The sequence below is a fragment of the Sminthopsis crassicaudata genome, chromosome X (genome assembly GCF_048593235.1).
Source record: "Sminthopsis crassicaudata isolate SCR6 chromosome X, ASM4859323v1, whole genome shotgun sequence".
In the NCBI taxonomy this organism is placed as follows: Eukaryota; Metazoa; Chordata; class Mammalia; order Dasyuromorphia; family Dasyuridae; genus Sminthopsis; species Sminthopsis crassicaudata.
Genome location: NC_133623.1, coordinates 62887606 through 62915111, shown reverse-complemented (window position 1 = coordinate 62915111; position 27506 = coordinate 62887606). Strand labels below are relative to the sequence as shown.

At 39.0% G+C, this 27506-nt stretch overlaps 1 protein-coding gene across 2 annotated transcripts in view; it reads right to left on the bottom strand.

Moving 5' to 3' along the window:
• Window positions 1-229: 229 nt before the first annotated feature.
• IL1RAPL2 (interleukin 1 receptor accessory protein like 2) overlaps window positions 230-27506 on the bottom strand; it is a 945856-nt gene continuing 918579 nt past the window's right edge. For both annotated transcript variants that reach the window (XM_074277659.1, XM_074277660.1), the window contains 2 exons: window positions 20207-20377; window positions 230-3029 (listed from right to left, as the gene is read on the bottom strand). In XM_074277659.1, coding sequence (XP_074133760.1) covers window positions 2329-3029; window positions 20207-20377 — 872 coding nt within the window. In that variant the 3' untranslated portion in view covers window positions 230-2328. The remainder of the gene's footprint in view (window positions 3030-20206; window positions 20378-27506) is intronic.

Here is a 27506-nt window from a genome sequence, read left to right as displayed (position 1 = left end):
TTTCATCTCTTTATGGATGGAGTCTTAAAAAATCTCAATTAACAATCAGATGTTGATTTGTCCTATAGAGAAAAATCCATAGAGAAATATTGTGTATGTTGTTTCTGGAAAATTATGGAAAAGCTTTGTGTATGTGTGTTCACACACTAGTGCAAACAATGCTGTTTTCAGATACTTGCTGCTAGTAAAAAGATCCGTGGTGACCAGCCAGTTCCAACAGTTACCCACATTTAATCATCATAAATTAAGGAAACAGAGAGACCCGCAATAGGTTTTTAGAACAGGCATGCACGTTACAGAACTAATAGTTTAAAAATATCACTGAACATCCTCTGTGGAGTAATCAGATTTAGAATCATGTGGAAGCAAAATAATGAAATCACAACTTGTCACTTGAAACATATGCAGCTCACTTCATGCAAATATTATTTTAGTTACACATTGCATTAACGAACATACCCAGCATAAACACAAAGTCTGTAACACGTAGAAAACAGAGTAGAGTTTGTCAATTTCTGTTTGGAAATACATACATACAGTTAGAATGGAGGCCAAAGTCACTGTTCTCAATGGAACGACTATATCTATGAAACACGTACGTGAGGGAACTTAACTGAGGGAGTAAGTCTGTACCCCCCACAACTGACAACTAAGCTTCCACACACTACATTTGGCAATAAAGAACTGGTTGAATGACTATAGATTAATGGATACCTAGAACAAACCAATGGCTTACATTGTGATCAAGAGAAGAGGACTAAGGAAACAACCAAAATCCATTGGTTGGTAAATGATTGCACAAATGTATTTCACAATTACGAGCACAATTAAGAGCACCAGGCCAATTTGGAATTCTGCTGTACCGTGAGTACATCATTTTGGTTTGCTCACCCTGGTGCACAGTTAAGTACCATCTGCTAAATGTCCAAGTTGATCTGGAATCAGGATTGACCCCCACAGGCAACTGTGAGTGGGGAGGGCAAAATATGATGAACTTCAAGGAGGAGTGATGCTCAATAGACAAACAGGGCCACTCCACCTATTGCAAATCTGTAATTACTGCGAATGTGTGGAGTCTTGCACTTGGCACTTGACATATGCCCTGGTCTTTCTGTTTGAGGATCCCAGTCTCCCAAGCGGACTGATGATAGGATCAAGAATTGATATCCTTTGACAGAAGCCTTTAAATCTTACCAGAAGAGTTTGTTTCATAGCTATATTTCTGATGATTTTCCTGGCAATTGCTGCCCTATGACTAAGAAACTTGAATCGTCTGGTAACTTCATCTGTGAATACTGCTGTGAATATTTCTTCTTCTTCTTCTTCTTTTTTTTTTTATTTTTTTATTTTTTTTTTAATAGGTGACATTCTCAGTCAAATGTGTATTTAAATGGAAATTCCATTGATGCTGAAATAGGAAGAAAATCCTATCAGTATACAAATCTGACAACAGGTCAAGAAATCTTAATTAATAATAATAATAAAGGAATCCAAATGTGAACTTGTTAGGAAATTTAAAAAAAAATCTGCGTTTGAAATACTTCTACAAAGGTCTTTCAGAAGTTGCAAAACTCGTGAAAGAAGTTCCACGGGCTGTTGAAAATTAATCCAGGAGAGTCAACAGCTATCTTTCCCTTTGTTTAGCTGACTCTCAGCTTTTTCTAAAGATGTGCTTGCTTAATAAAACAAAATGCTGTTGTCATGAGTTCTTGATCAATCTTGCAGCAGTTGTGCATGATATTGATGCTCTCTCCAGTCTTCATTCACTTTCCACCACCACTACCCTCAGTTCCAGCTCCTCGGTTAAGTCATCCCCTAAAAACTGCTAGCTATGATTACAAATAGGGGTACTCTGCCCTTTCCCTAAGGCAAATTCCACATTCATTTACACTGTAAAAGTTGTTTCCTCCTTAAACTTAAGTTTAGGATTTCCAAACTGTAATCAAGTCTCTAGTTTTCTAGATTTGAAATTCTGAAATATGAGTACAGAAACACCAGTCAGCTAAGATCATCTATCTGTGGGATGTAAAAATCTACCCTAAGACAATGGGAGTTTTTTGTTTTTGTTTTTTTTTTTCAAGAAAAAAAGTCATTATAGGCTAGCTAAACTTAGTACCATATTATAAAAGAAGATTCTCCATGTGTTCTCTTTTTGTGTCTTCGATATTGCAAAACTGTAAACAAAAATAATTGAGTACTAAAAAAAGAAAAACAGTGTCATTTCCTCCATCAACTTTTAAGCACTCTTGGTAGAATCTTAAATGGTTAGTACAAAACTCAGGCCTTTGGGGATGCTGACTTAGCGGCTCTGAAGATTTCAGACCGTCTCTACCAAATATCGCTGGTGAAGCTGAGCTCCTTGGATGACAAAGGCAGCAGAGGGCTGTTCCTGTGAAATTCGGGAGCATTCTTTGCGGCGTTATTTAGAGGTAGTTGTCCGTTGAGCAGTGTCAAGGGTATGTTGCAGTATGTGTGGTGGTGGGACCCTAGAGAAGCCATCGGCAAAGAGGACGTCGGCATCTCGTAATTATAACTTCTGCAACAGTGTCTCATTGGCATCGAATCTGTTTGGTGGAAATCGCTCAGATCGGCCTGAGAGGCTACCAGAGCAGCCGAGGTGCTGGTGACGGCAATCGAGGGTGCGGTCTGCAGCTCTCCGAAAAGGCCTTGTTCCGCTGAGTCCAGGACTTGGCGGCGGGACAGTGTCACTTTTTTCTTGATGGGCATCTCATACACCAAGTGCTTCCAAAACTTCGAATTCAGTTTGCTGCTCTGGGTGCCTTTCCACTTGACCAGGGACAGAAGCTTGATGTTTCTCTTCAGCAGTTCCACCTCACGGCAGTTCACCTTCTCTTTTAATTCCGTGCACTCGATCCAGATGACTTTGATTTCTCCACTGACCAACATGCTATGGAGCCTGGTCTCCAGCTCAAAAATACTCCATCCCCTCCTGAGAACATAGTCCGGAGTAAGCACGATAATAAGTCTTCTGCTTTGCTCAACGCATCTTGTGAGATCTTCAATATAGGCTACAAATCACAGAAAGAGAGACAAAGAGAGAGAGAGAGAGAAAATAAAATAGAGAAGTCTAAAGCCTTAAAACCTTAGATCTGGGCAAAGAGATCATCTTTCCTTAAACTACATGGGGTTTTTTTCGGGATGGTACATTCAGAAAACCCATTGCTTGCATTTTAGAAAAGGCCATTTTTCACCCAGCATCAATATCACAGAGTGTTCTGCAGACTAATAGAAACGAACTTCTTTGGAGCAAGGATTTATTTCAGTGATCTGTATTTATTTTAGAATTTACTCCAAAGCAGGGTTAATACTTTGCGAGGGAATAACCAGCCACCTGATTGATGCAAAGAGACAGAGAGAGAACATAAACCAACACAAAGGTGTGGTATTCATAGATTTAGTCTGGGCATTTTGTCCCGTTGGGTCCCACTAATAAATGTGTCAGTTTCCGGATGTCATCTATTTGCCACATAGTGGTACGGCCGAGGTACTATGGATTGTACTGCTTTTCCAACCGGTGGCTAGAGTACCTTCTGCCATTTGCACCGACTTTTCTCCATTTGTCTCCTTGATAAGGAGGCAGGACTAGGGTACTTAATCAATCCGCTGACTAATTTTGTTCAGGATCGGGAAAAACAAGGAGAGGTCTGGCCTAGGAAATGATACACGTCTTGGGAGTTTGGTGAAAGACATCCTGGCTAACTAGTCATTCTTTTTCTCACAGAGCAAGCTCAGGGCAGCCCCAAAAGGAAACCCACACATGTTAACAAACGAAGACATGGACACAGGCGCTCCATAGATAAGATGTCTTTACTCAGCAGAGCATAGGGCCTTGTCTAATGCATGCTGCCCTTGAGCAGAAGGATGCGATATTTACAGAAAAGTCATGGCAACATTTGGCATGGCAGATCTGGGGACTGGGGGCCTCTTCCAGCAAGGCTATGGGCCTTGGAGGAAGCGGGATCCTACAAATTAATCCTGTGTCTCACAAAGATGTAATTTTTTATGGGAAATCTCCCTTTTCCGTGTCTTTGCTTCATTACTTGGTAGCAAGGAAGTGGATTTACCAAGGAGAACAAAGCAATCCTTTTATATATTTTACAGACAAAACATTGACTAGGGGGCTCCTTCAGCAATGTGGTTTTAATGCTATCAAATTCATGGTCCCCTACCCCTCCCCATCCCCAAGTACTGATTACAGGGTTACTACATGGATTAGAGAGGAAGAACTGGCAGGGACCTGAGAGGCCATTTTGGTTTAATTTAGCCATTTAGTTATTTTACAGATGAAGAAATGAGGTCCACAGAGACAAGGTGTCTTGTCCAGAGTCATAGATGGGATCACAGCTTAAGAAGCAGAATGAGAGCCTGGGGATTGGGACTTCAAAGCCAAAGCTCTTTCCATAGGAGCTATGGGGGAGGAGGCCGTTGAGATTTTTAAGTGCTTTATCACAAGAAATTACACAGAGAGGGGAAAACCCAGCATTTCAAATGGTTCAGAGTGGCTCCATTGGGAGGAGAAACAGGGCCTTATCCCTTAGGCTTGGGAGCCAGTAGAGAGAAAGGTAGCAAGGAACAGTGGAAAGAGAGTGTCTCAATGTATTAACGGCTCTGATTCTTCATTTTCTTCCATCCTTTCCTCTCCCCCAAAGAAAGAAGTTATATGGGAAACGTCATCATTAGAGGATAGATCTGTAAGATACAGTAAAATAGGCCATCATGCATCTTTCCTGTTATTCTCTTCCACCTCCTCCTCCCCACCCAACAACTTTTTAAAAAAATCTCAGAATCCTGGTTTGAGGTCAGGTGAATGTGACTTTAGGTAAGCTTATTTGTAATAATCAAGATTAATTTTTCAAAAGGCATAATTATTCATTTTATATCATTCTTTACATCACCCAATAATCAAGAAGTGACTTTAATAATGACTTCTTTTATACATTTAAAACAGAATTGGATTTAGTTAGAAATGTTCAATTTATTTGACTTTTTAAAGCATGTGAACAATGAGATATATATAACCCACCCTTTCCACGCAATAAGTTTTCTAAGTAGATTTCAGTAAGACAGCTGAAATCTTGCTAGATCATACTGAAAAAAATTATATATCTACATCCACATACATAGATACATATGCATAATCTATATCGAGTCCGTTTTTTATTACAAAACCTTACAATATAACCCAAGCATCCATAGTTGTGAATAAATAGAACATATAATGAAAACAACTTAATGAATAAACTATGAACTTACCAGATGTGGATCTGGCATCCCCTTCGTGAAGATGGGAAAGGGCCAACGGTTTTTTCATAAGCGAGATACTCCCTCTGCTTAGAGCTTTATTATCCAGTCATTGGACAATATTCCTTCCACATCTCAATACAGGCAAAGAAACTGATCCATAAGCAGAAATCCAACGATACAGTTAATTGTATGTATCCTTTCTGCCGATCTCTTGGGGGTTCTCTGTACTTCCCTTTAGCTCTCTGGTCTCCAACAACACCTTTACATTCACCTTTGGTTAAATGGATTCCAGATGTTGGCTGGCCTTTGTGTTGAGTGCATTTCGCTTTTTAAGGACCCATATGAGGACCCTAATTCTGAATTTGTGGGGCCTCATAAAACACTGGGGTCACTTGCATTTCTGTGGGATGCTGCTTATGTTCACTGGTTTTCCATTTCTCCTGAGAGCATGAAACCCATTTTGGAATACTCATCATCACTCTCTTGCACCAACCTCTTGCCTCCATCCTCGTCTCCATCCCACCTTCCCCTCCTCTCCAAGTATTTCCAGATCTTCACTTTCCTTTCTCCTCTCTGTACTTCTCTCTTCTCGCCTTCTCTCCAGCTTGATCTAGTTTTTCTCCTCTTCCCTCCTCTCTACCTTGACCTGCCTTCTTCCCTTCCCCATCCCCTTGGTAGTGGGAATACTTGGAAGTAGATTGAAGTAGTACGGCCTGGCTTTGATTCCAGGTTTTGCTGCTGGCTACCTATGTGACTTTAGATAAGACACTTAGTCTCTTCGATCCTCAGTTTCTTCATCTGTAAAATTAGAGGACCAGGCAAAGTTATGTCTAAGCTGCTCCTTTTGATTCTAAATACTACAGAGGAGTCCCAAATCTTCCCCTCCCTCTTAAGCTCTGGAAATTCAGACATATCATTCTAGTCAACGACTCACTGAACGTTGGATGGCAGGTCTACTTATTGCTACTCTACCTTTTCTCCTAGTTCCCTTGATGCTTTCAAATTCCAGTTTTCCTTGGTTAGCAAATAAACATATTTTTCTTTACACTTGTATAAGGAACCTAGTCTTCTGTGTTGTGGGCCATTCAGAATGTGTGTCTTCTGATTTTAATTTGATGTTACAGATCCATTTTCCATTCTTGGGGTTTCACGAATGATTTCCGCTTATGAAATACGAGTTTCTGGGCAGAATTCAATTTTGCCCATCCATCTACTCCTGTGGTGAGGCTACCACATGAGTAGGATGGTGGATATAATGGGTCTTATTTCCCAGGAGGAATCTGTGAGTCTTTCCGTTTCTCCACCCAATATGTTAAACATTTGTGCCCCTCTTGCGTCATGCTTTTTAGGTTCCACAAAAAGGTTTGCATTGCACCCTGAAGACAACTTCCTTGAACAGTACCCAATCTGTCATGCTCCTAGAGACAAAGCCTTGAAGGTCCATGTACACAAATGATCTTCGCATGCTTCACTTCAACAGGGACTCCAGATTGTCTGACACCAGACATGAATCAATAGAAACACAATTAAGTGGTCTAAACCAAATATGTAAATGTAATTTCAACAGACATGGTTGCTAAACTCTTTCCGAGACACTCTTTTTAATATTTCCTTGACCTCTTTCACCTGAGACTATGTCTTTTTGTTGTTGTTGTTGTTGTTGTTGTTGTTGTTGTTGTTGTAGCTAATTCCATCATTGTTGCTAATTCCAGGAACAGCCTGTGTGGAAACTCCTATCCATGTCGCTTTTCATTTTACAGATTTAAAGAATGGCCTGAGGCAGGACTGAGAAGTTAAATGAATTGGCCAGGTATACAGAAATAGTATACTATGGAGTATGGGGCAGCCAAGTGGCTCGGTGGATAGAGCCACCAGTCCTGATGTCAGAAAGACCTGAGTTCAAAATCTAATGTAGTTTAGAAATTAGCTTAGATTCAGGCCAGTCCCAATGGTCTTGTGATGAAGAGAGCCATCTACACCCAAAGAGAGGATTGTGGGAACTGAGTATGGATCACAACACAGCATTTTCACTTCTTTTGTTGTTTGCTTGAATTTTATTTTCCTTCTTATTTTTTTCCTGTTTGATTTGATTTTTCTTGTGCAGCAAGATTATTGTATAAGTATGTATGCCTATATTGAATTTACATATATGTTTAACATATATTGGATCACTTTTACCATCTTGAGGAGGGGATAGAGGACAGGGGGAGGGAAATTGGAACGCAAGGTTTTGTAAAGGTCAGTGATGAAAAATTATCTTTTTATATGTTTTGAAAATAAAAAGTTTCAATAAAAAGCCATACCCTTTGACCTCATATTACTACTACTACTAGGTATATATTCCAAAAGAGATAAAAAAGCAATAAACATAAAGGCAAAAAATCTATATGTACAAAAAAAGCCGTACCCTTTGACCTCATATTACTATACTACTATTCCAAAAGAGATAAAAAAGCAATAAACATGAAGTCAAAGAACCTATATGTACAAAAAAGAAAGAAAGAAAGAAAGAAAGAAAGAAAGAAAGAAAGAAAGAAAGAAAGAAAGAAAGAAAGAAAGAAAGAAAGAAAGAAAGAAAGAAAGAAAGAAAGAAAGAAAGAAAGAAAGAAAGAAAGAAAGAAAGAAATTAGCTATGTGACCCTGGGCAAGTCACTTAACTCTGTTTGCCTCAGTTTCCTCGTTTTAAAAACAAACTGGAGAACGAAATGGCAAACCACTCCAGTATCTCTGCCAAGAAAACCCCAAATGGGTTACAGCAGGGGTTCTAAAACTACGGCCTGCTGAGCACGTTTATGCAGCCAGCTGGGTTATGGCAAATGGGCTGAGGGGCAGAGACAGAGTGTGAGCTTTTGTGTTTACTATAGTCCGGCCCTCCCACCGTCTGAGGGACAGGGAACTGGCCCCCTAGTTAAAAAGTTTGAAGAGCACTGCATTGCAGAGTCAGACATGACTGAAAAATGACTGAACAACATGTAACAGAAACTTGAATTCCCAACTCTGAGACTAGCTCTCTATCCAGTATGACATGCTGTCTTTCGTATTATTGACCCACATGCTAAATCTAACATTTCCATGAGGAGATTTGGCTCATAAGCATTCTACCCCGCCTCCATATTCTCCCCTCCTCAATCTTCTGTGGATGGAAAAACTGAAGGAGAGAGCTGTGAAGGGTTAGGTCCTAAGATCTCAAACTATTATTTTGGCTTAAGCCAGAAACAGCCATATTTAAGCAGTCCTGGGGATAGGAGGCTCACTTTCAACTAATATGTTTCCTTTCTCGTGAAGGCCAGCAGGAATTATGGGCTGAGTCTGCTGCCTCCTTTTCCTCCTACTAGTCTTTTTATTTCCAGTGACCAGACCAATAGCCTCAGCAGCGGTTCTGACCGCCCAAAGTCATCATCCTTAGCATTTCATTTTCACATCTGGGTTCTCTTGAGCTCCTATTAGTTCCCCCCATATCAGTTTATTCCACACTGATCTATAAGACCCCAAGAAAACAATGGACTCTGTGTATAACACTTCACACCATAAATCCCAGCAGCTGTGAGCCTGAGAAAATCCCTACTTCTTATCTTAAGTTTGTCTCACAAAGCAGTTTGAATAGCTGGCTGTCTTTTGGTTGCCTGTCACATCTGCCTTTTGGATGCCTGTTGCCAGTAAACTTGGTGCTGATACAGTCAGTGACAGATGCTTCTAGCCTGGGGAGAGGCAGAGCAAACTTGTGGGAACTCTTACTCACTTTAGAAAAAGACAGTTAGAAAAGAGAGGGCAATGATTGGGAGTTGGGGTGGAAAGGTAAAAGTTTTCTCCCTTCCCAATCTTGCAGTAGAATGTAAGCTCTTTGAAGGCAGGAACTGTTGTGATTTTTATTTGTATCTGTAGTGATTAACAGTATTTTCCACATAAATTCTGTGTGTGTGTGTGTGTGTGTGTGTGTGTGTGTATGTTTCTTGGTCTCTCTCTCTCTTCGTCAATCTCAGTGTATTTGTCTGTCTGTCTGTCTGTCTCTCTCTCTTTCACACACACACACACACACAAACACACAACACACACACTTTCTATATCTTTATTTTTGTCTGTCTCCTTCATTGCTGACTACTACTTATTCCTCAAAGACCATGAAACCTATTCTCACTAAGAGTATCTCAATTAGATTACTTTTAATGTCTGAGTTCCTTGGAACTTTGTCTTTGAAAACAATATTGGGCCTTCCTTAATGAGGAAGAGAGCCTGTAAATAGACCACATACATTTCCTAACCTTTTCCCCACTCAATTTATTGAGCCAACTTGGGTCAGTTTGGGGAGAAAATTCGTCTGGAACAAAGGTGGCAAAAAAGTCCTCACAGTGAAACTCGAGCCTTAGTTGGTACAATAATGTAAATCCCACTCCAGCTGTGTATGACCATCTTGGCTGACTGTCGCCCTTGCTCTCTCATAAATGTGTAACAATGAGTTCACCTAACGTGTTGTGGGCCTGCCTTGATTTCTTCTAGCATTAGGAGAATACCAGTGGAACATATGGGTTGTTCAGTAGTTAGTTCCCTTCTCATCACATAGCCAGACGATCTTATTTTTTGACAATATATTTCTCGATGGCACCTTTTACTCTTTGTTCTTTGTATGTCTTTTGTGATACGTTGTAGCCTGCTCATACCCACCATGTACCTCTTTATTGTTTGGTACATAGTTGTTGAACTGAATTACTAATGAAATGCTGCTGAGATCTGACAATTTGGGGCCTGATGGTCTAGAGAAATTATTCGGGTAGATCCTATATGCCCATCTTGGACAGCATGTGATAGAAAAAGTGAGCATTTTCACAGTGACTCATGGCCCAAGAACCTTTGGCTCTGGGCTCCTACCGATCAAATTCAATTTTTAGGGCTACCGTAAAAAGATCATCCTCTTAGGCTCCTTATGCTCCCACTCAGAATTTACTCGGGAAAATCTCTCCAAAGAGTTGATTTGTTTAGGTTTCCACATATATGGGTAACAAGGTCCCCAGCTCCCATATAAACACTGAAGATAATAAATAGTATTTGCTATAGTACAGCCTTTGTTTCATTCTATGTAAAATGAACAAAATACAATGGACTCTAAAACTCATATATATCCAAAAAAAATGGGACTCTCAGAAGTCCATAACAACACAATTCTTTTCTCTCTACGGTAGATCCCACTTTTTTTTCATAATATTCAAGAGTCCTCTAGACACACTATAGCTTGGAGCCTCTTCAGAAAGGAAATGAACATGGGTTTGCCAACATGACAATACCCTAACCTTCAGGCAAATTCCTCTGCCTGGGTGCTACACAGCCCTTCCCAGACTAGGAGTGTCACTTTGTGGTTTGGACTTAATTTGAAACAGAAAGACACTTTGGAGCTACCAGACTGGCAAATGTCTTCCCATAGAACCTTTACTGTCTGAATAACTCATTGTAATAGAATGGAAGAAAAACATGGCCTTCTTAATGTTCGCAGCATAATTTTAACTCCCTATTTCTCCTTTAACTTCAGCTCATGTTGGCAATCTTTTTAGAGGAAGCATATGCTCAAGAAATACCCTTTCTCTCAAGTCTTGAACTTGAGGTTACTCCCAGGACAACCTCCCAGGCTTGTACCGCTTTCAAGTTTCCCTTTTCTGGCCAGAAGGCCAGATTCTAGGATTCTACTGCTTAGGAAATTCCTCCTCTTCAAACTAAGAGGAAAGAGTTCACAAATGACATTGTTCCTGACTTTCTCCCTCTTGGACCATGTGGGTGATCGATCGATAAGGGAAAAGGCAAGAATCAGCTCAGAGTCCTCCATGAAAAATTATTTTAGGCCATGGAAAGAGGTGGTTCTGGCAAAGAAGGGTCTATTTTGCCTCCTCCAGGCTGAGCCAATTTCTTGGCAGCCCTAGTCAATGAAGACCACCTTTCCCCAAGGAAGTACAAAGAGACTAAGTATTCTACATTGTCATGGAAAAATGGGTCTCACCAGAGAGGAAATAGTCATGTTGATTATTTGAGAGTTCCCTGATGAGTTTTCTATATTCATTTTTTGGAATCCTAGGAGTCTTGGGCATTTTGTAGATTTTTATGTAGTATCAAAGAAAGACTATCCTGCACTGAATACCATTTATTACTTTAAATGCTTAGATAGGGCCTGAAAACCCTACTACTCATATCTATGGAAATCTTGACCCAAACTGTACATAAGTTCCTTTTAGAGATTTCCCAGAGTAAATTCTGGGTGGGTTATAATGAGCCAGAGAACCAAACTTTTAGGGTAATCCCTCAGATTGAATCTAGTCTGTCTGAGCCTAGAGGTAGAGCATAAGCACTGGGTTACCTGTAATAGATAATGGAGTGAGTGAGGAAGGAGGAGTGAAGAAATGGATGTTTCCATCTCTTTTGGAAAAAGTAGTATAATCTCTAGTTTTAGAAATTGAGCTGAATTTCATCTAAGATTTCTGAGAGTCCTTGGGTATGCAAAATTTGATCTAAAGAGAGGTGTATTCGTTCATGAGCTTTTTCTTTTTTTAAAGACTATGCATTGGGAAGATTTGTGTTCTAGGAATGCTGAACTGGAATGACATGAGACTGAGCAGATAAAAATTATGAGGTAGAAGGAGCTAAAGAGATCAGAAACAGGAAAACATCAAACAGGAATGAGTTCATGGCAGCAATCCATTTAATCCCCACTAAGTTTTGGTTACAGATTCAACAATATGACATAAAATCTATTTTTTTCTGTTTTTAAAAGAATAATCTTGGGTCTAAGTTCTTTCAATAAGCTGTGAAGGGTATAGTTTCCTGTAGAGGAACTCCTATATTGGGGATCTCTGAGAAAAGTATACTCCAAGCAAAGATACTTACAGCATGGTGTTAATTCAGTGTGATTGTTGAGATGATGGTTCTCTAGTTCACATATGCTTAGTACTTAGTATGGTGAGGCGATGGTTCTCCAGTTGGCACATGCTCAGTGTGCTGTAGTGATGTAATTGTACTAAGGTATATAACAGCTGAGAGGACTTGAAATAAGCAGATTCAAGTGAGACTTGAGAGAGATTCAAATGAGAGTGTGCTGAGCTTGAGCTCAGACTCCAGACCAGAAAGCTAGCCTGGACATTACAGTTTCCAACAACATCATGCAGGAACGTGTGCCTAAATGATATATCATTATGGCAGCATGGTGTAGTGGAAAGCACACTGGTCCTAGAGTCAGAAGACCTGGTTTGAGTTCTGCCACTGACGCTTAAGATTCACTTGACTTTGTTTGACCTCTGGGACTCAGTTTACTCATATGTAAAATGAGGGGATGGGACTAAAAGGCCTCCAAAGTCCCTTCCAGCTCTAGATCTCGAAACCTATGTTTGACGTAGGGCCCCTGCAAAAAGAGAGTTAGACTCAATGGCTTCTGATTTCCCTTCCAGGTCGAGAGCTACGATTCCATGAACTGTTAAACTTGCCCCCAACAGCTGCAAGTGTGAACCACAAAAGTTTACTTAATCACTCACATATATGAATTCCAAAATTTTCTATTCTGTCATTCATGTGGAAATTAAATATATTATTCATCAATTTCATCAACTTCCTGAATGTGTTAAAAATGTTAAGGAAAAAACCATTAATCACAACATGGTGTGACTGCTCCACTGGGTCTGAAAAATAATCCAAGGGCCTTTGAAGAAACTCTGCCAGAAAAATTGGAATCTGGGTCAAATGAGTTACCTCCTTTCAGAAATCAAAGTAGGAAGTAAACACTCTTTCGTGGCTGTATCTAAAACCTGTGTCCTCACCTCTCACAGGAAGGCTTCTGGGATATTCCTAACGTCTGGTAGCTAAATTTCTGACAAGAGAATGAAGAAAAACTAAATTCGATGTGCCATCTCTCTCAATGACAAAGAACACCTCTCTGGTATCCCTTGGTGTTTTGGAAACATGAGAGTATTTTGTAGCTCCTTTATGCTGATTGTTATTGAAAGGAGAGAAGAAGATTTGTAGCTATGTTGAGTCAAGCATGGAGCCTCACATTTGCCCTGGGATGTCATTAAAGCTGTCTATAGAACACATGGAAACAACTGGTCTGTGTAGTCGATCTAGAGAATTAACAGTTGGCTCAGGCAAAATCCATAACAACAGAGCAAAGGCTACTCAGTTTGACTGTTGATATAGTTGACTGACAACCTGTAAGTTTGGTCAAAATGGTCCCTTTGTGATGTAGTGGGATGGGAGGAAGGTGCATAAATACATAAGTTTCAAGAGATGTGATATATGTGTGTGTGTGTGTGTGTGTGTGTGTGTGTGTGTGTGTGTATTTTGCTGAAGCAACTGGGGTTAAGTGACTTGCCCAGGGTCACACAGCCAGGAAGTGTTAAAAGTCTGAGACCACATTTGAACTCAGGTCCTCCTGTCTTCAGGGCTGGTGCTCTATCCACTGCGCCACCTAGCTGTCCCAGATGATATAAATTATTTTATTAATAACCTTTTCTTTTCCTTTTCTTTTTAAAAAATGTGATTTATTTTCCAGTGACTCCTGTATCTGACAGAACCCAAAGTGTGGATAGACAAAACAAATTCCACATTTCATAATGGATGACTCATTCCACACCAATTACCCAATACCTTTCTGTCAAGAAACAAACTTCACCATCGATCCTCTGAAGTCATCTTCAGTTATTCCAAAGTCTTTAAAAGTTGTTTACATTTATATTAGTCATCCTGTAAACTCTAACCCTGGTTCTGTTCATTTTCTTCTGTATCAGTTCACACAAGTTTCTCTGAATTCTTTATATTGATCATTTTTATGATATAATATTCCATTTCATTCCTATACCTTAATTTATTTAATCATTTCTCAAATGGATACTTATAAACCCATTTCCTTTCCAGCTCTTCAATGCTTGGTACAAGAATACTGCTTTAAACTCAAATATATGTGTATATATACCACATATATACACATATATTTATATAACCTTTCTCTATCTTTGATTCACTTGAGGGTATATACTTAGTACTAGTAGTATTAGTGGGTTAAAATATATGGACAGTTTTGTGATTTGTTTAGTATAATTCCAAATTGTTTTCCATAATGGTTAGCTCAATTCATACCTTCTCCGACATTTACTATTTCTGTTTTTTGTCAGCTGACCAACCTGGGTCTGAGGTGAAATTTCAGAGCATTTTTAATTTGAACTTTTCTTATTAGTGAATTGGAACATTCTTCCATATGGTTGTTGACAGCTTGCATTTCTCTTTTTCTTTTCTTTTCTTTTCTTTCTTCTTTCTTTCTTTTTTCTTTTCTTTTTCTTTTCTTTTTTTTTTTTTGACAACTGCCCTTGGCCACTTATCGATTGAGCAGTCTTGCATATCTGAATCAATTTTCTATTTATTTTGAACTGACATTCAAGATCTTTTAAGATATTTAATGACAAGCTATTCTTCCCTTTCTAAATAATTATTCGACATCTAATTCTAGTAGCACTGATTTTGTTCATGTGAAAACTTTTGGTTTATGTAGTCACAACTGTCTGCTTTATTTTTTATCATGACCTTCAACCTTTGCTTAGTTAGTTCTCCCCTAGAAAAAGTTTATAAGGCAGCTCCTCTCCTTTTCTCCTATGATTTTTTTCATGAAATTACCATTATAATTGATCTTTGTATTCATTTGAAGGGCAGCTAGGTGTTGCAGCAGATAGAGCAATGAGATTGGAATCAGCAAGATTCATCTTTCTGAGTTCAAATCTGGTCTCAGCTACTAGCTGTGTGACCCTAGACAAGTCACCTAACCCTATTTGCCTCAGTTTCCTCATTTGCAAAATGAGCTGGAGAAGGAAAAAGTAAACAAATTCAGTATCTTTGCCAAGAAAATTTTAAATAGGGTCACAGAGAATCAGATACAACTGAAATAACTCAACAACATCAAAAACCATTTGAAGTTCAAGATGCAGGCCTAAATTTAATTTTTCCCATGTCATTGTGCAGTTTTCTGAGTAGTTTATAGGAATCAGGGAGTTCTTAGTGTGATAGTTGGTGTCCTTAAGTTTATTGAATACTAGATAACTCTGTTGGATTGCTTTTGGGTCTTGCCTGCCAAATCTGTTCCACTGATCAACCGCTTTATTTTTAAAATAGCTCCAGATAGTTTTTTTGTGATTACTGCTTTATAATATATTTTGAGACCTAGCAATGCTAGGTCCTTTCTAGGACTTTTATTCATATATGTGAGTGATTAAATAAACTTTTATGTTTCACACTTGCAGCTGTTGGGGACGAGTTTAACATTTCATGGAATCGTAGCTCTTCAGCTGGAGTGGAAAGCAGAAGCCATTGAGTCTAACTCTCTCATGGATTTTTTTCTGTTATTTGTTCTATTCTATAAATGAACCTTTAGATAACTTGATTGATATATGACCAAATCTGTAAGTGAATTTAGATGGCCCAACTACGAACAACGAATTCTTTAAAACTTCCTTTATTTCTAAGAATTTTGTTGTTTTTCGTGAGTTTTGTCTTGGTAAGCTGACTGCTAGGTATTTTATGTGCTTAGGAATGATTTTTAAAAGACTTTTAAAAAACCCTCCTCTAGCTGTGCTTTCTGACTAAAGATTTTTGTGGGTTTATTTTGTATCCTGTTGTTTTACTGAAGTTAACAGTTTCATTTTTAATTGACTTTTTAATATTAATTTTTAATTGCTTTTCTAAGCAAACCATTATCTGATTTGCAAATAGATAATTTTGCTTCCTTTTTGCCTACATGTATTCCCTCATTTTATTTCTTTTTTTTTTTAAACTGCAATTATTTAAAATTTTCAGAATTATCAAATGACATCAGTGACAATGGACATCTTTGCTCTCTCTATTCCTGTTTTATTGGAAAGATGATTAGTATTTCTCTAGCACAAATAATGTTAGGTCTTGGTTTTAGTTAGCTATTTGTTTTTCCCCCTGGAAGGCAACTGGGTTTAAGTGACTTGCCCAGGGTCACACAACTAGGAAGTGTTAAGTGTCTGAAGCCAAATTTGAACTCAGGTCCTCCTGACTTTCAGGGCTAGTGTTCTAACTACTACGCTACCTAGCTGCCCTTACTTTTTTTTTTTTTTAATCATATTACGGAAAGGCCCATTTATCCTAATCCTTTTTATTGTTTCTGACATATATGAATGCCATACTTTTCCAAAGGCTTTTTCTACTTCTGTCAATATAACCATATGGTTCTTGATTATTTTCGTTATTAATATATATGCATATATTATATTATTTTACTTTTTGGTCCAGGCCTAGGATTTCATTGGAGTAAGAATTTTGTGAAGGAATCTCCTTTTACCAGTTCAAATCAACAACTCCTCTATGACTGAAAGGTTGACTGATTTACTTAGCCAATATATATCAGAGGCAAGATTGGATCCTGAACCTTCCTGCTTCCAAAGCTGGCACTCTACCCACTATACCATGCTGGTCTTCACGATCCATTATATTTACAGTTTTTCTTACTATTGAACTATCCCTGTACTAGTGATTTAGATATGATCTGGTCATATTAGATAATTTTATCAACTTATTGCTAGAGTCTCTTTGATAATGTTTTATTAAGAATTTTTACAGCAAAAAAAAAATTTAATGGAACTTTTATGGGTTTATTTCTCCTAACTTGGTCATCAGGGTTGTATTTTTCTCATAGAGAGGGATTTGGTAAGATGCATTCCATTTTAAAAACCAATTTATATATTAAAAATGTAATTATTCTTGAATATTTGATAGAATTTACTTGGAGGTTCATCTGGGTGATTTCTCCCCCTTCCCATTTTGGGAGTTAATTTATGGCTAGCTTAATTACTGTTTCTGTGAATGGATTGTTTAAATTGACAAGTTCTTGTTCTATTATTTTATTTTTGTAAATATCCATTATTTTCTTTTAAGTTTTTACTTTTGCTGAAATGTATTTGAATATAAAATTTATAACAATTTAATCTTCATCTGTTATGAATTCTCTTCATTTTTTGGTTTGGGGAATTTGGTTTTCCTCTTTTTATTTATATTAGCTAATAATTTGTCCTTTTTTATTAGTATTTTCAAAGAAAAACTCTAGCTCTTAGTTTTACTAACTTTTTTCTATTTTTTCTATTTCTATTTCATTTCTGATTTTCTGAAATTTTTTTTTGTTTCTTTAGAAGTTTTAAATGTGGTGACTTTCTAGATATTTTTAATTGCAATCTCAATTCATTGAACTTTTATTTCTTTATATGGTTGAAGGTTTTGAGATGAAGTTGCTTAGAGACATATTTTCCCTAAGGGCTGCTTTGACTGTATCCTAAAAGGTTGATTTGTATGTCATCACATTGCTATTTTTTTGATTCATCGTTTTTTGTTTTTACGATTTGTTCTTTGACTTAAAGTCATTTTTAGGATTATATTATTTTTAGCTCTATATCTAATCCTGTCTTTAAATTTCCTATATAGATTCCAATTTTCATTACACTCAGGCTTGGAAAGAATAGGTGTAGTATCACTACTTTTTGGTACTTAGTTTTTTTTTTTTAATATGCATGACTAGTTTTTGTAAAAGTCCCATGCCAAGCTGAAAAAATTTATATTTATAAGTATATTTATACTTTTTATTATTCCTTTTTAGGAATCATAAGAATTCTAATTTTTCTAAATTTCTTTTCAGGTCTTTAACTTTTTAGATAGCTTTATTAGACTTAATAAGGTCTCAAAAAGGGCACATGAAATTCATGAATTATTGTTTTACTATTTATTCCTATTAGCATTTCCTTTAAGTTCTTAGATGCAACACTATTTGGGGCATATGTATTTATTATTGATAACCTATTATTTATGATACATTTATTTATAATGTATATTCTTTGCTTCTTACTTCTCTCTTAATTATGTTGGATTTTTGGTTGCTTGTTTATTTTTTACTATTACCTTATTAGAGAGCATGACTTCCACTTTCATCTACCCTTACTTTTTAGATTCAGCTTGAGGCTTAAAAGATTCCAGTTCAACTTCTCATTTGACTTTGTATTAATCATTGTGTTATTGTGTGTGAATCTTTGTGCTAAATCTGACCTGGGCAGTAGAGGGAAGGCTTGGGCCTTTGGTACTAAATCAGCTTTTAATATGGCTCTTTTTTTCTGGTGTAGGAATAAATTTGGAGCTAAAGGGGACCTTAGAGTTTATATAGTCCAGCCCTCTCATTTTATAGAGGGGGAAACTGAGGTACCCCTGTAGCTCAATACCTGTAAAGCAACTCGCCAAGTGTCAAACACACGATTTCAGATCTTGAGCTGGAAGGAAGACCTGATCTGAGGTCAACAAGACTGATGCTATCATTTTATAGAATAGGAAACAGGCTCAGGGAGGTGAAGGGACTAAGGATACGAACCCAGGTCTTCAGACTCCAGAGCCAGTGCTCTTTCCACTGTACCACATCCTTCATTATAACAAGCAAGGATGGATTGTATACTGGAAGCATATTTCCAATATGCTATAGTTTCTTCTTTTTAATTATAACTTTTTATTGACAACATTTGCCTGGGTAATTTTTTACAACATTATCCCTTGCACTCCCTTCTGTTCTGGCCTTTCCCTTCCCTCCCTTCACCTCCTCCCTTAGATGGCAGGCAGTCTCATACATGTTAAACATGTAATAGTATATACTATGGTTTCAAACACACAGGGCTCTATGCTTCTTGAAAACAGTATTTGGCTTAGCACCTTTCTCCGACCCACTTTGGAAAGAGCGTAGTCCCTTTCTCCAAAAGCTTTACTTGCCATATTCCATGTCTAATTCCAGAAATCCAGAAAGAATTATAGAGAGCCCCAAACCATCCATTCAAAGTCATCTATAGTAATTGGAAGTATCTACATAAATATAAGAGAAAGGACATCTTGTAAGACTTTAAAGAAGGCTTTAATAGAAGAGGATTTAATAGATCAGAAAAGGTTTCTCTCATTAGGATAAGCTGATCTCCATTTTGGAAAACCAGCATTCTTTTCCCAGAACAGAAGAACAAATTAATAAATAGCCCAGTGAAGGCTCAGCTACCATTTGTAAACCACACTCCCAATATGAATTCAAGAAGCACTTAGCATCTCACGAAGGTCAAGACATGGAAGCTGAGGAGGAAAGGGGATCTTATAAAACCTCTGCCGAAAAGTAACTGTCTAAATGACAAATAGAGGAAAGACTCAGAGTCAGTAGCCTGCATAATGCTTTTTGCCAGTAGAACAGCATCTTCTAGGATCATAGATCTAATGTTGGGACGTTAAGCAGTTGTTTAATCCAAGACTCTCATTTTCCAGATGAAGAAATTGAGGCGTAGAAAGTAGGTAAATTGATTGCTGAGAGACATAGGGTCCAAGATCTAGAGCAGGAAAGTACTTTAGAGACCAATCTAGTCCCATCCATTCGTTTTGTCACATGAGGAAACAGGCAGAGAGAGATTAAGTGATTTATCCAGTGGTACACATGAGGTCAGCTAAAACTTGGAAGGACCTCAGAGACCATCTAATTCAACTCTTAATTTACAAAGGAGGAAACTGAGGTCTGGAGAAGGGAAGGGACTTGTGCAGGGTCACAAACATAAGATCATCGATTTAGAGCTAGAATGGGTAATTTATCAAGACTACCATTCTCATTTTTCAGATGAGGAAACTGAGGCTCTGTTAAAGGATCGCATTCATAGACACAGAACCACTGTCAGTGGAGGAATCAGAACATCTACAAGTCCAGTTTTCCATATGACTTTCTAGAGTTCTGGTAGCTTTTGCCTGCTGCAACCTCACTCGTTCTCTTGGATATGTAAAAAATGAAAGAAGGACATTTGTATTTTGTGAACAGTCTTACCAAAGAAAGGATTTGTAATTAATCAACTCTATTATATAACACACAGGACATCTACCGAGAAATGGAATGGCTGGAGTTTGGAATTCCAAAAGTACTTACTTCCACTGGGAATCAGGTCTCTATCTGGGATGAACAGTTTATAACCATAATGTTTTTCCAGGACGTCTGGTAATATTTCAAGAGCAAATTGTTCTTCTTCGTTGTTATCACAATCTAAAGCATCAGGATCAACTTTCGTATAAGAGAGGTAGGCGTCATACTCCTTGTTGTCTGAAAAAGAATAAACAACAAGAGACTTAGAAGTTTTCACAGCTGGGTGTTTGTGAAAGGACCAAAAAAGATATAACCAGCCAGAGATCAGAATCAACAGGATTCTCTGTGGTTGTTTTACATAATGGGAATAATCAAAGAACATGTCATATGTCTAAAGAAGAGCCTGGCCCACGCATCCCATTTAAGGCCATAAATGGGGCTGCCCCGAAATGGACCTCTGTGAAGAAGAAAGAACAAAAAAAGTCAAAACCAAGGATCGTGTAACAGCTTCGTCATTTTCTAAAGCAGGGTTTCTTACAATTTTTCCATTCGTTGACCCCCTCGCATCCAAGAAATTTGTATGCGATCACGGCTACGTAGGTATTTACAGATAACAAATCCTAATTTTGCGACGCCCCACATTCAGTTATGAGGCCCCATGTGGAGTCTTAAACCTCACTTTATGAAGCTGGGATGTAGAACACAGAATGAACTCTAGCCCAGGAGAAAAATGGCCAGTCTTGAATCATGGCTATGAGGGCTAAATAGCAACAGTTGATAGCTCAGTGCCACATCATGAAGAGAGCACTAGAATCAGACTCTGAAAGAATTAGATTTAAATCCCACCTCTGACACTTACTGTATGATGCTCCATAAGTTATTTCCTCTCCCTGGCCTCTGTTTTCTTCATTTCTAAAAATAAGGGGATTGGACTTGAAGCCCTCTGAGGTCCTTTCTGGAGTTAGATCTATGAGTCTATGAGTGACTTTGGGCAAGCTGTGTCCCCCTCTCAAGTGAGAGGATTGGATTAGATGGCCTCTGAGATCTCTTCCCACTCCAGCTCTAGGAACCTATGATCTTTCTGGGTCTCAGTTTCTTCCTTTTGAAAGTGAGGCAGTTAGTCAAGATAATCTCAGAAGTCCCTTCCTCTTCTACCTCTAAGATCCCATGATTCTAAGCTAGGCTGTAGGTCCACAGTGTTTTTCTCCTTACTATTCATCATCTCATAGGCAGTGATTTAGACCAGAGTTTCCAAAAGAAGGCTTTGTTTTAAAACGTGCCCTCTGGCAGTATTGCCACTTGGGGTTTTTCCTCTTCACATGTAGTTGGGGAATTACTGTGTTTTACATCATACATTTTCTCCCCTTTGTGGGAGAGGCTCGGAGCCAACATGATCAAAGAGAAAATGGACTTGTATTCTTTTTGGGAAATGAAACATTTAATGAAGCCACAGCTAATCATGGCACAGGATTTACAAGGGCCACACTGGAAAACCGTGAGCAGTATTTGCAAGTTTTATTTCTCTATAGAAAATGAGGGGGGAAATCAAGCCATTAAAGTAGTGATGGCAGAATGATATAAAACTATAATACTTCTTAAGCTTGAGTCATCTGTAAATTAAAAAGGATGATGTTCCCGGACTTATTTCCAAAAAATGCATTTTTATTTTTCGTTAAAACGAGACAAACATACATGGAGAATATCTCTGAAGCCCAACCAAAAGATAACTTGGAGAATGAAGTTCTTCTTCCCATATGGGAATGATGCGGTTCATTTCCTTCCTCCTATGTAATAGGAATGATGGTCTTGTAAGCATACTCAAAGGTAGTTTCCCCTAGATATCCTTAAGAAAAGTCCCTAGTCATGTAGAGATCATGGAAGTCGGATGACAGCGTTCAAACTCCCTTACTGGGCTAGTCTGTATCCCCATCTCTGCCTTGTAGAAAGGACATGAAGGAATGACTGCCACACCAAGATGGCGCCTGGAATTGGGCAGTAGTCAGTATTGTTCATTGTATCTATCTTCTCTCTGGGAAAGATTACTAGATACCTTATTGGAATTACCTGATTCCCTGGAGAATGAACATTTTGGAGATCCTTTGGTTACATCCTGCTTAAAAGGGCCTTCTGAGATCCTGGAACAAAATTCATGTGAGAAGAGACTGGACTTCCCAAGACTTGATACAGCCCCAGTTTAGGAGAGAGGGTGGGCTAGGTCTTCAACCTCCTTCTGCCTGTCACAGCACACCTAGGAGCCCAGACGTAAGGGAAAACTGGGTCCCAGCACCCACATCAGACTTTCCTGTGGTAGCCATGCTTGTTGTTGTTCCTCCCTTATGATCTCTCATCTCTTATTCTTTATATCTTTCCTTGGTCTGACTTTTGATGTCTGCTTAATCCTGCTAGTCCTGCCTTATTTTCTGGCCCACTTGTTCAGTGTGCTAAAGCCATTTGCAACATCATTATATATATATGTATATATATCTATATCTATATCTATATATATATATATAATGATGTTGCAAAAAAATATATATATATACAGAGAGAGAGATCTCTCTCTATATATCACAAACACACATATACATATATATGTATATATACATATGTATATGTATATATATACATATACATCTATATATACATATGTATATGTATATATATATATACATATGTATATATACATATGTATATGTATATATATGTATATATATATATACATATGTATATGTATATATATGTGTGTGTATATATATATATATATATATATACGTATATATATATATATATAAACCATATACACATATATCCTCTTCTCTATTCTCTATCCACATGGTGATCACTAATTCAAACCCTCATCACTTCTTGCTTGAATGATTGCAATAACCTTCTAATTGGTCTTCTGCTATCTAGTTTCTTCCCTCGGTAATCCATCTTCCACACCATTTACAAAGTCATTTTTCTTAAAAGTGCGGTTCTGACCATGTCACTCCCTTGATCAGCAAACTCCAATGGTTCTCTAAGAGCTAAAAGAAATTTCTCTGTTGAGCATGTAAAGTCATTAATAACTTCTCTCCAACCTCCCTTTGCAGAATCAGAGATTTAGAGCCAAAAGGGAGCCGAGAAGTCATCTCATCTCTGATGTTCTCATTTTTTCTGATGAGGCTCTAAGATTATGGTCCATCTTTCTGATTTCTAATCTGGCCTCGAACACTTAGTAGCTGTGTGACTCTAGTTGAGTCACTTCACCCTTTTTTGCCTCAGTCTCCTCATCTGTAAAATGAGCCGGAGAAGGAAATGGCAAACTATTCTAGTATTTCTGCCAAGAAAACCCCAAATGGGGTCGTGAAGAATTGGACATGACTGAGATGACTGAATGACTTCTGACATCAGAGCCAGGTTTCCGCTACTTGCTGCTTCCTTACTTGACATTACTCCTTTCTGTGAACTCTGTGATCCAGTCTTCTGAGATCTTTCATACATGACAGTCTGCCTCCCATCTCCATACCTCTCCAGTGGTTGTCCCCCCCGCCCCCGTTCCCAAAGTGCTCCTTCCTCATCTCTTCTAGTTATTACTGACCCTACCTCAATTACCTGTATATTTTTTTGGTTTTTATAACTATATATAGTTTCTCCCATAACGGCGAGTGAGCTTTTTTCTTTGTATTAATGCTTGTTGCCTGATTATCTCTAATCCACTGGCTTTTCAGAGCTCTGATAGCTATTAGTAGTTTAAATCTCAGAAGACCTCCTGGACTCCTGACTCCACTGAGTATGGCTATTTGTCTGAATTTATAGATTCTTGTCCTTGCCATTGACCACAGCCTGGCACGGCAGCTTCCCAGCAAAGGAAGGAAACATATTTATAAAGCGCCTGCTACAAGCCAGGACTTTACAAGCATTATCTCATGGGATCCTCCTAGCAACTTTACCAGGTAGGTGCTATTATTATTCCTGTTTTACAGATGAGGAAACTGAGGTAGACAAGAGGTTAAGCTTTTTGTTCACGATCCAACAAAGAACAAGTGTCTGAGGCCCGATTTGAACTTAGGTCTTCCTGATTTAAGGCCGCATATTTTATCATCCACTGTGCTGCTAGGGCTTTTCTAGAGGCAGTTCACTTCTCTTAGTCTCAGCTGTCTCGTCGGTAAGACGAGGGACCGGACTAATGGCCACTGAGGTCTTTTTAAGCTCTATATCTCTAAGCTCGTGGAGTAAAAACATCAAGTCATGACAGAGCATGGCATTCTGGGATCCCTATTTGCTTCAGCCTAGAGTCCACTCACCATTAGCACCCAAGTGAGATGGAGGATGCTTTGTACCTTCTGGAGCTGGGTCCTGGCCTCGAGGCTGTCTAACTTATATATTTTAGTTAACTCTTTGGGAGTTGAACAAAAGGTGACTGAGATTGTGGAGGCAAGAGCAAGGGGGAAAGCAGCCAGGTCAGCTGACCTAGCTTAGAGGATGCCAGCCTCTAACCTATCAGTGGCACAGATGCCAGAGATAAAAAGGACACTTCCAACCCATGGCAGCAGCCAAGAACATGGCTTCAATAGCTGCAGCTGTTGCTCTCAAAGAGAAGCAGGATGGATATAGCAAAGAAGGTTAACATGAAGGTCGAGAAAATTGTTTTAAAACCAAATGATAATTTAAAGCAGCCGTGTTGCCAGGCTAAGTTAATGAGCTTTTGTGCAAGAGAACTCTGAACTAAACTCTTTCAAACCACCCCTCCTCCCCAGTCATCCTTTTTTTTTTTTTCTTTTTGTGCTGTGTTCCACTCTCCTCCAAGGCATCCAAATTCATAAGCTTGGAGTCAGTCGTTGATTATATTCCCCATCCTCATAGCTAATCAGTCTCCGAGTCTGTCTCACCTACATCTCATGCATTCATCCCTTCGTCTCCCCTTCACACAGACGCCACGTGGCCCCCTTTGCCATTCGCTGGGACCATTGGAATAGCCTCCTAATTGACCCCTCTGGCCTCAATCTTTCTCCTCTCCAAAGTCTCTTCCACACAGCTGCCAGATGGTTATTTCGAAAGAGCACATCCAGCTATGTCACTCTCTGGATCGAAAACTTGCTTCAAACATCCTGACTGGTATGGCCCTCCACAATCTGGATCCGACCAATATTTTCCAGCTTTATTTCCTCCCTTAGGTCTGGCCATGTGATTTCATTGGAATAGGAACTTTCTGATGAAGAAATGGCCTCTACCAAAGCTTGGGCGGGCCTCGCTCTGCAACTTCAAAACTTAAAGATCTGATTTTGTCCAGGACAGAGTGCTGAACTCAGAATCAAGAACACCTGGATTCCCATCCGGATGCAGACATTTACTGTGAGACCCTAGGCAAATTACTGTGCCGAAGGAACGGGAGGCACTGGAAAGGTAGACTGAAGCCATGTTGTGAAGGGCCTTAGCAACTGGGCTGGTTGAATTTTACCCTACAGGCAATGGGAATTTAGCAAAGATTTTGGATCTGATGAGTGGCAAGATCAGATTATTGACAGCTGCCTGGAGGATCTATCAGAGAGGGGTCCTCTAGTTTTCATGTTGACATTAGAGTCTTCAGGACTAGCTATTCCCTATTGCCCCCTCAAAAACCTTATATTTTTCTTCCTTTTTCTGGCTAAGCTCCTTGAGAAGGCCTTCTACAATCTGTGCCTTGATTTCCTTGCCTCTTCGTCTGTTAAGTCTCTACCGTCTGGTTTTCAAGCTCCTAATTTCTCCGAAACTTTCCTCTCCAAACTTACTAGTGATCTCTTAGCCACCAGATCCAATGGCTTTTTCTCAATCCTCCTCTTTCTTGATCTCTCCATAGCCTTTGACTGCTGATCAATCCTCTTCTCCTTGATACCTACTCCTAGGTTTTTGTGATGTTATTTTCTCCTCGTACTTCTACCTCATCTGATGGTTTCTTCTCAGTCTCTTTTGCTGGATCTTCATCTAGACTGTGCCCAATTATAGCAAGCAACGTCCTGAGCTCTCTTGTCCCTGGTGATGATCTCATTAGATCACATTATCTCTAAGTTGATGATTCCCAGAGCCATTTATTAAGACATAGCCTCCATCCTTCACTCCATTCTCACATCTCAAACTGGATTTCCTATAGAGATTTCCTGTAGATACCTTAAATTCAAATGTCCCAAAATGAACTCATTCACTTCCTCTCTCCACCCCAACCCTCACCTCTTCCTGAATTCTCTATTATTGTCAAGGCTTTCACCATTTTCTCAGTTGCTCATATGTACAACCTAGGGGAATCCATGTTTGCTCTTTCTTCCCCTCCCATGTCCAACTAGCTGTCAAATCCTGTTTGTTTCTATAGAACACCTTCCATAGATGCCCCCTTCTCTTCTCTGATACAACTGACATTTGGGTATAGATATTCATCATCTCCTACCTGGATCGTTGCAATAACTTGCCTCAGGTTTCTCCTCAGCTCAGATGTCCAAATGCTCTTTCTTAACACAGATCTCACCATGTCATTCCTGTACTCCAACTCCAGTGGGATCAGATACAAAATCCTTTGGCTTGTAGGACCTTCATAATTTGGGCCCTTCCTATCTGGCCAGTCTTCTTGTACCTCCCAAGTTCTCTTTGGGGTTTCTAGCCTACAACATCCCATCTCTCGAGTTTGTGTCTTCCTTTGGCCATCCCATATGCCTGGAGTGTTCTCACTTCTGGCTTCCCTGAAGTCTCAGTTAAATCCCCACTTTTTATAGAAAGCCCTTCTTGGTACCTGTTAATGCTAATACTTTTTGTCTGCTGAACATTTCTAATTTATCCTGTCTATTACCAGAGTTTTTATGACACTTGCTTGTTTGCATGCTGGGAGCTCTTTGAGAAAGGAGGGCTGTCTTTTGTCTTTTTTTTTTTTTGTATTTAGCACAGGGCAAGGTCACATAGTAGGTACTTAAAAATGCTTGTTGACAGACTGGCTATGAACAGCAAGAAGAGAAGCCCCAAGCTAACACTCTTTTGCTGAAGAGAAGCCCCAAGCTAACACTCTTTTGCTCCTCTTTCTCCTCAGTTGGGGGTGGGGCCACCAAGGCTTAAGGGAGGGAGAGATAGAGGCCTTTGCTACAGACTCCCCTGTGTCACCTGGGGCCTTTCCAACAACTATTTTCAGGTTGGTGTTAGTCTCCTGGACTAGCTACTCCCTATTGTCCACCAATCAGAGGACAGAGAATAATTGGGTCTCTGGGCCTTTATCCAATGAAATCGAGGTTTGGTGTCTTGCTCTGCTTATGGTACAGTTGTAACAGGATCCTTAAGCTGGGAGGGAAGGAGAGAAGAGAAGAGTGGTCACCCCCTCCCTCATACAAATGGACAGGTGCTAACAAGTTAGTCCAATGGCCTCTTTTGG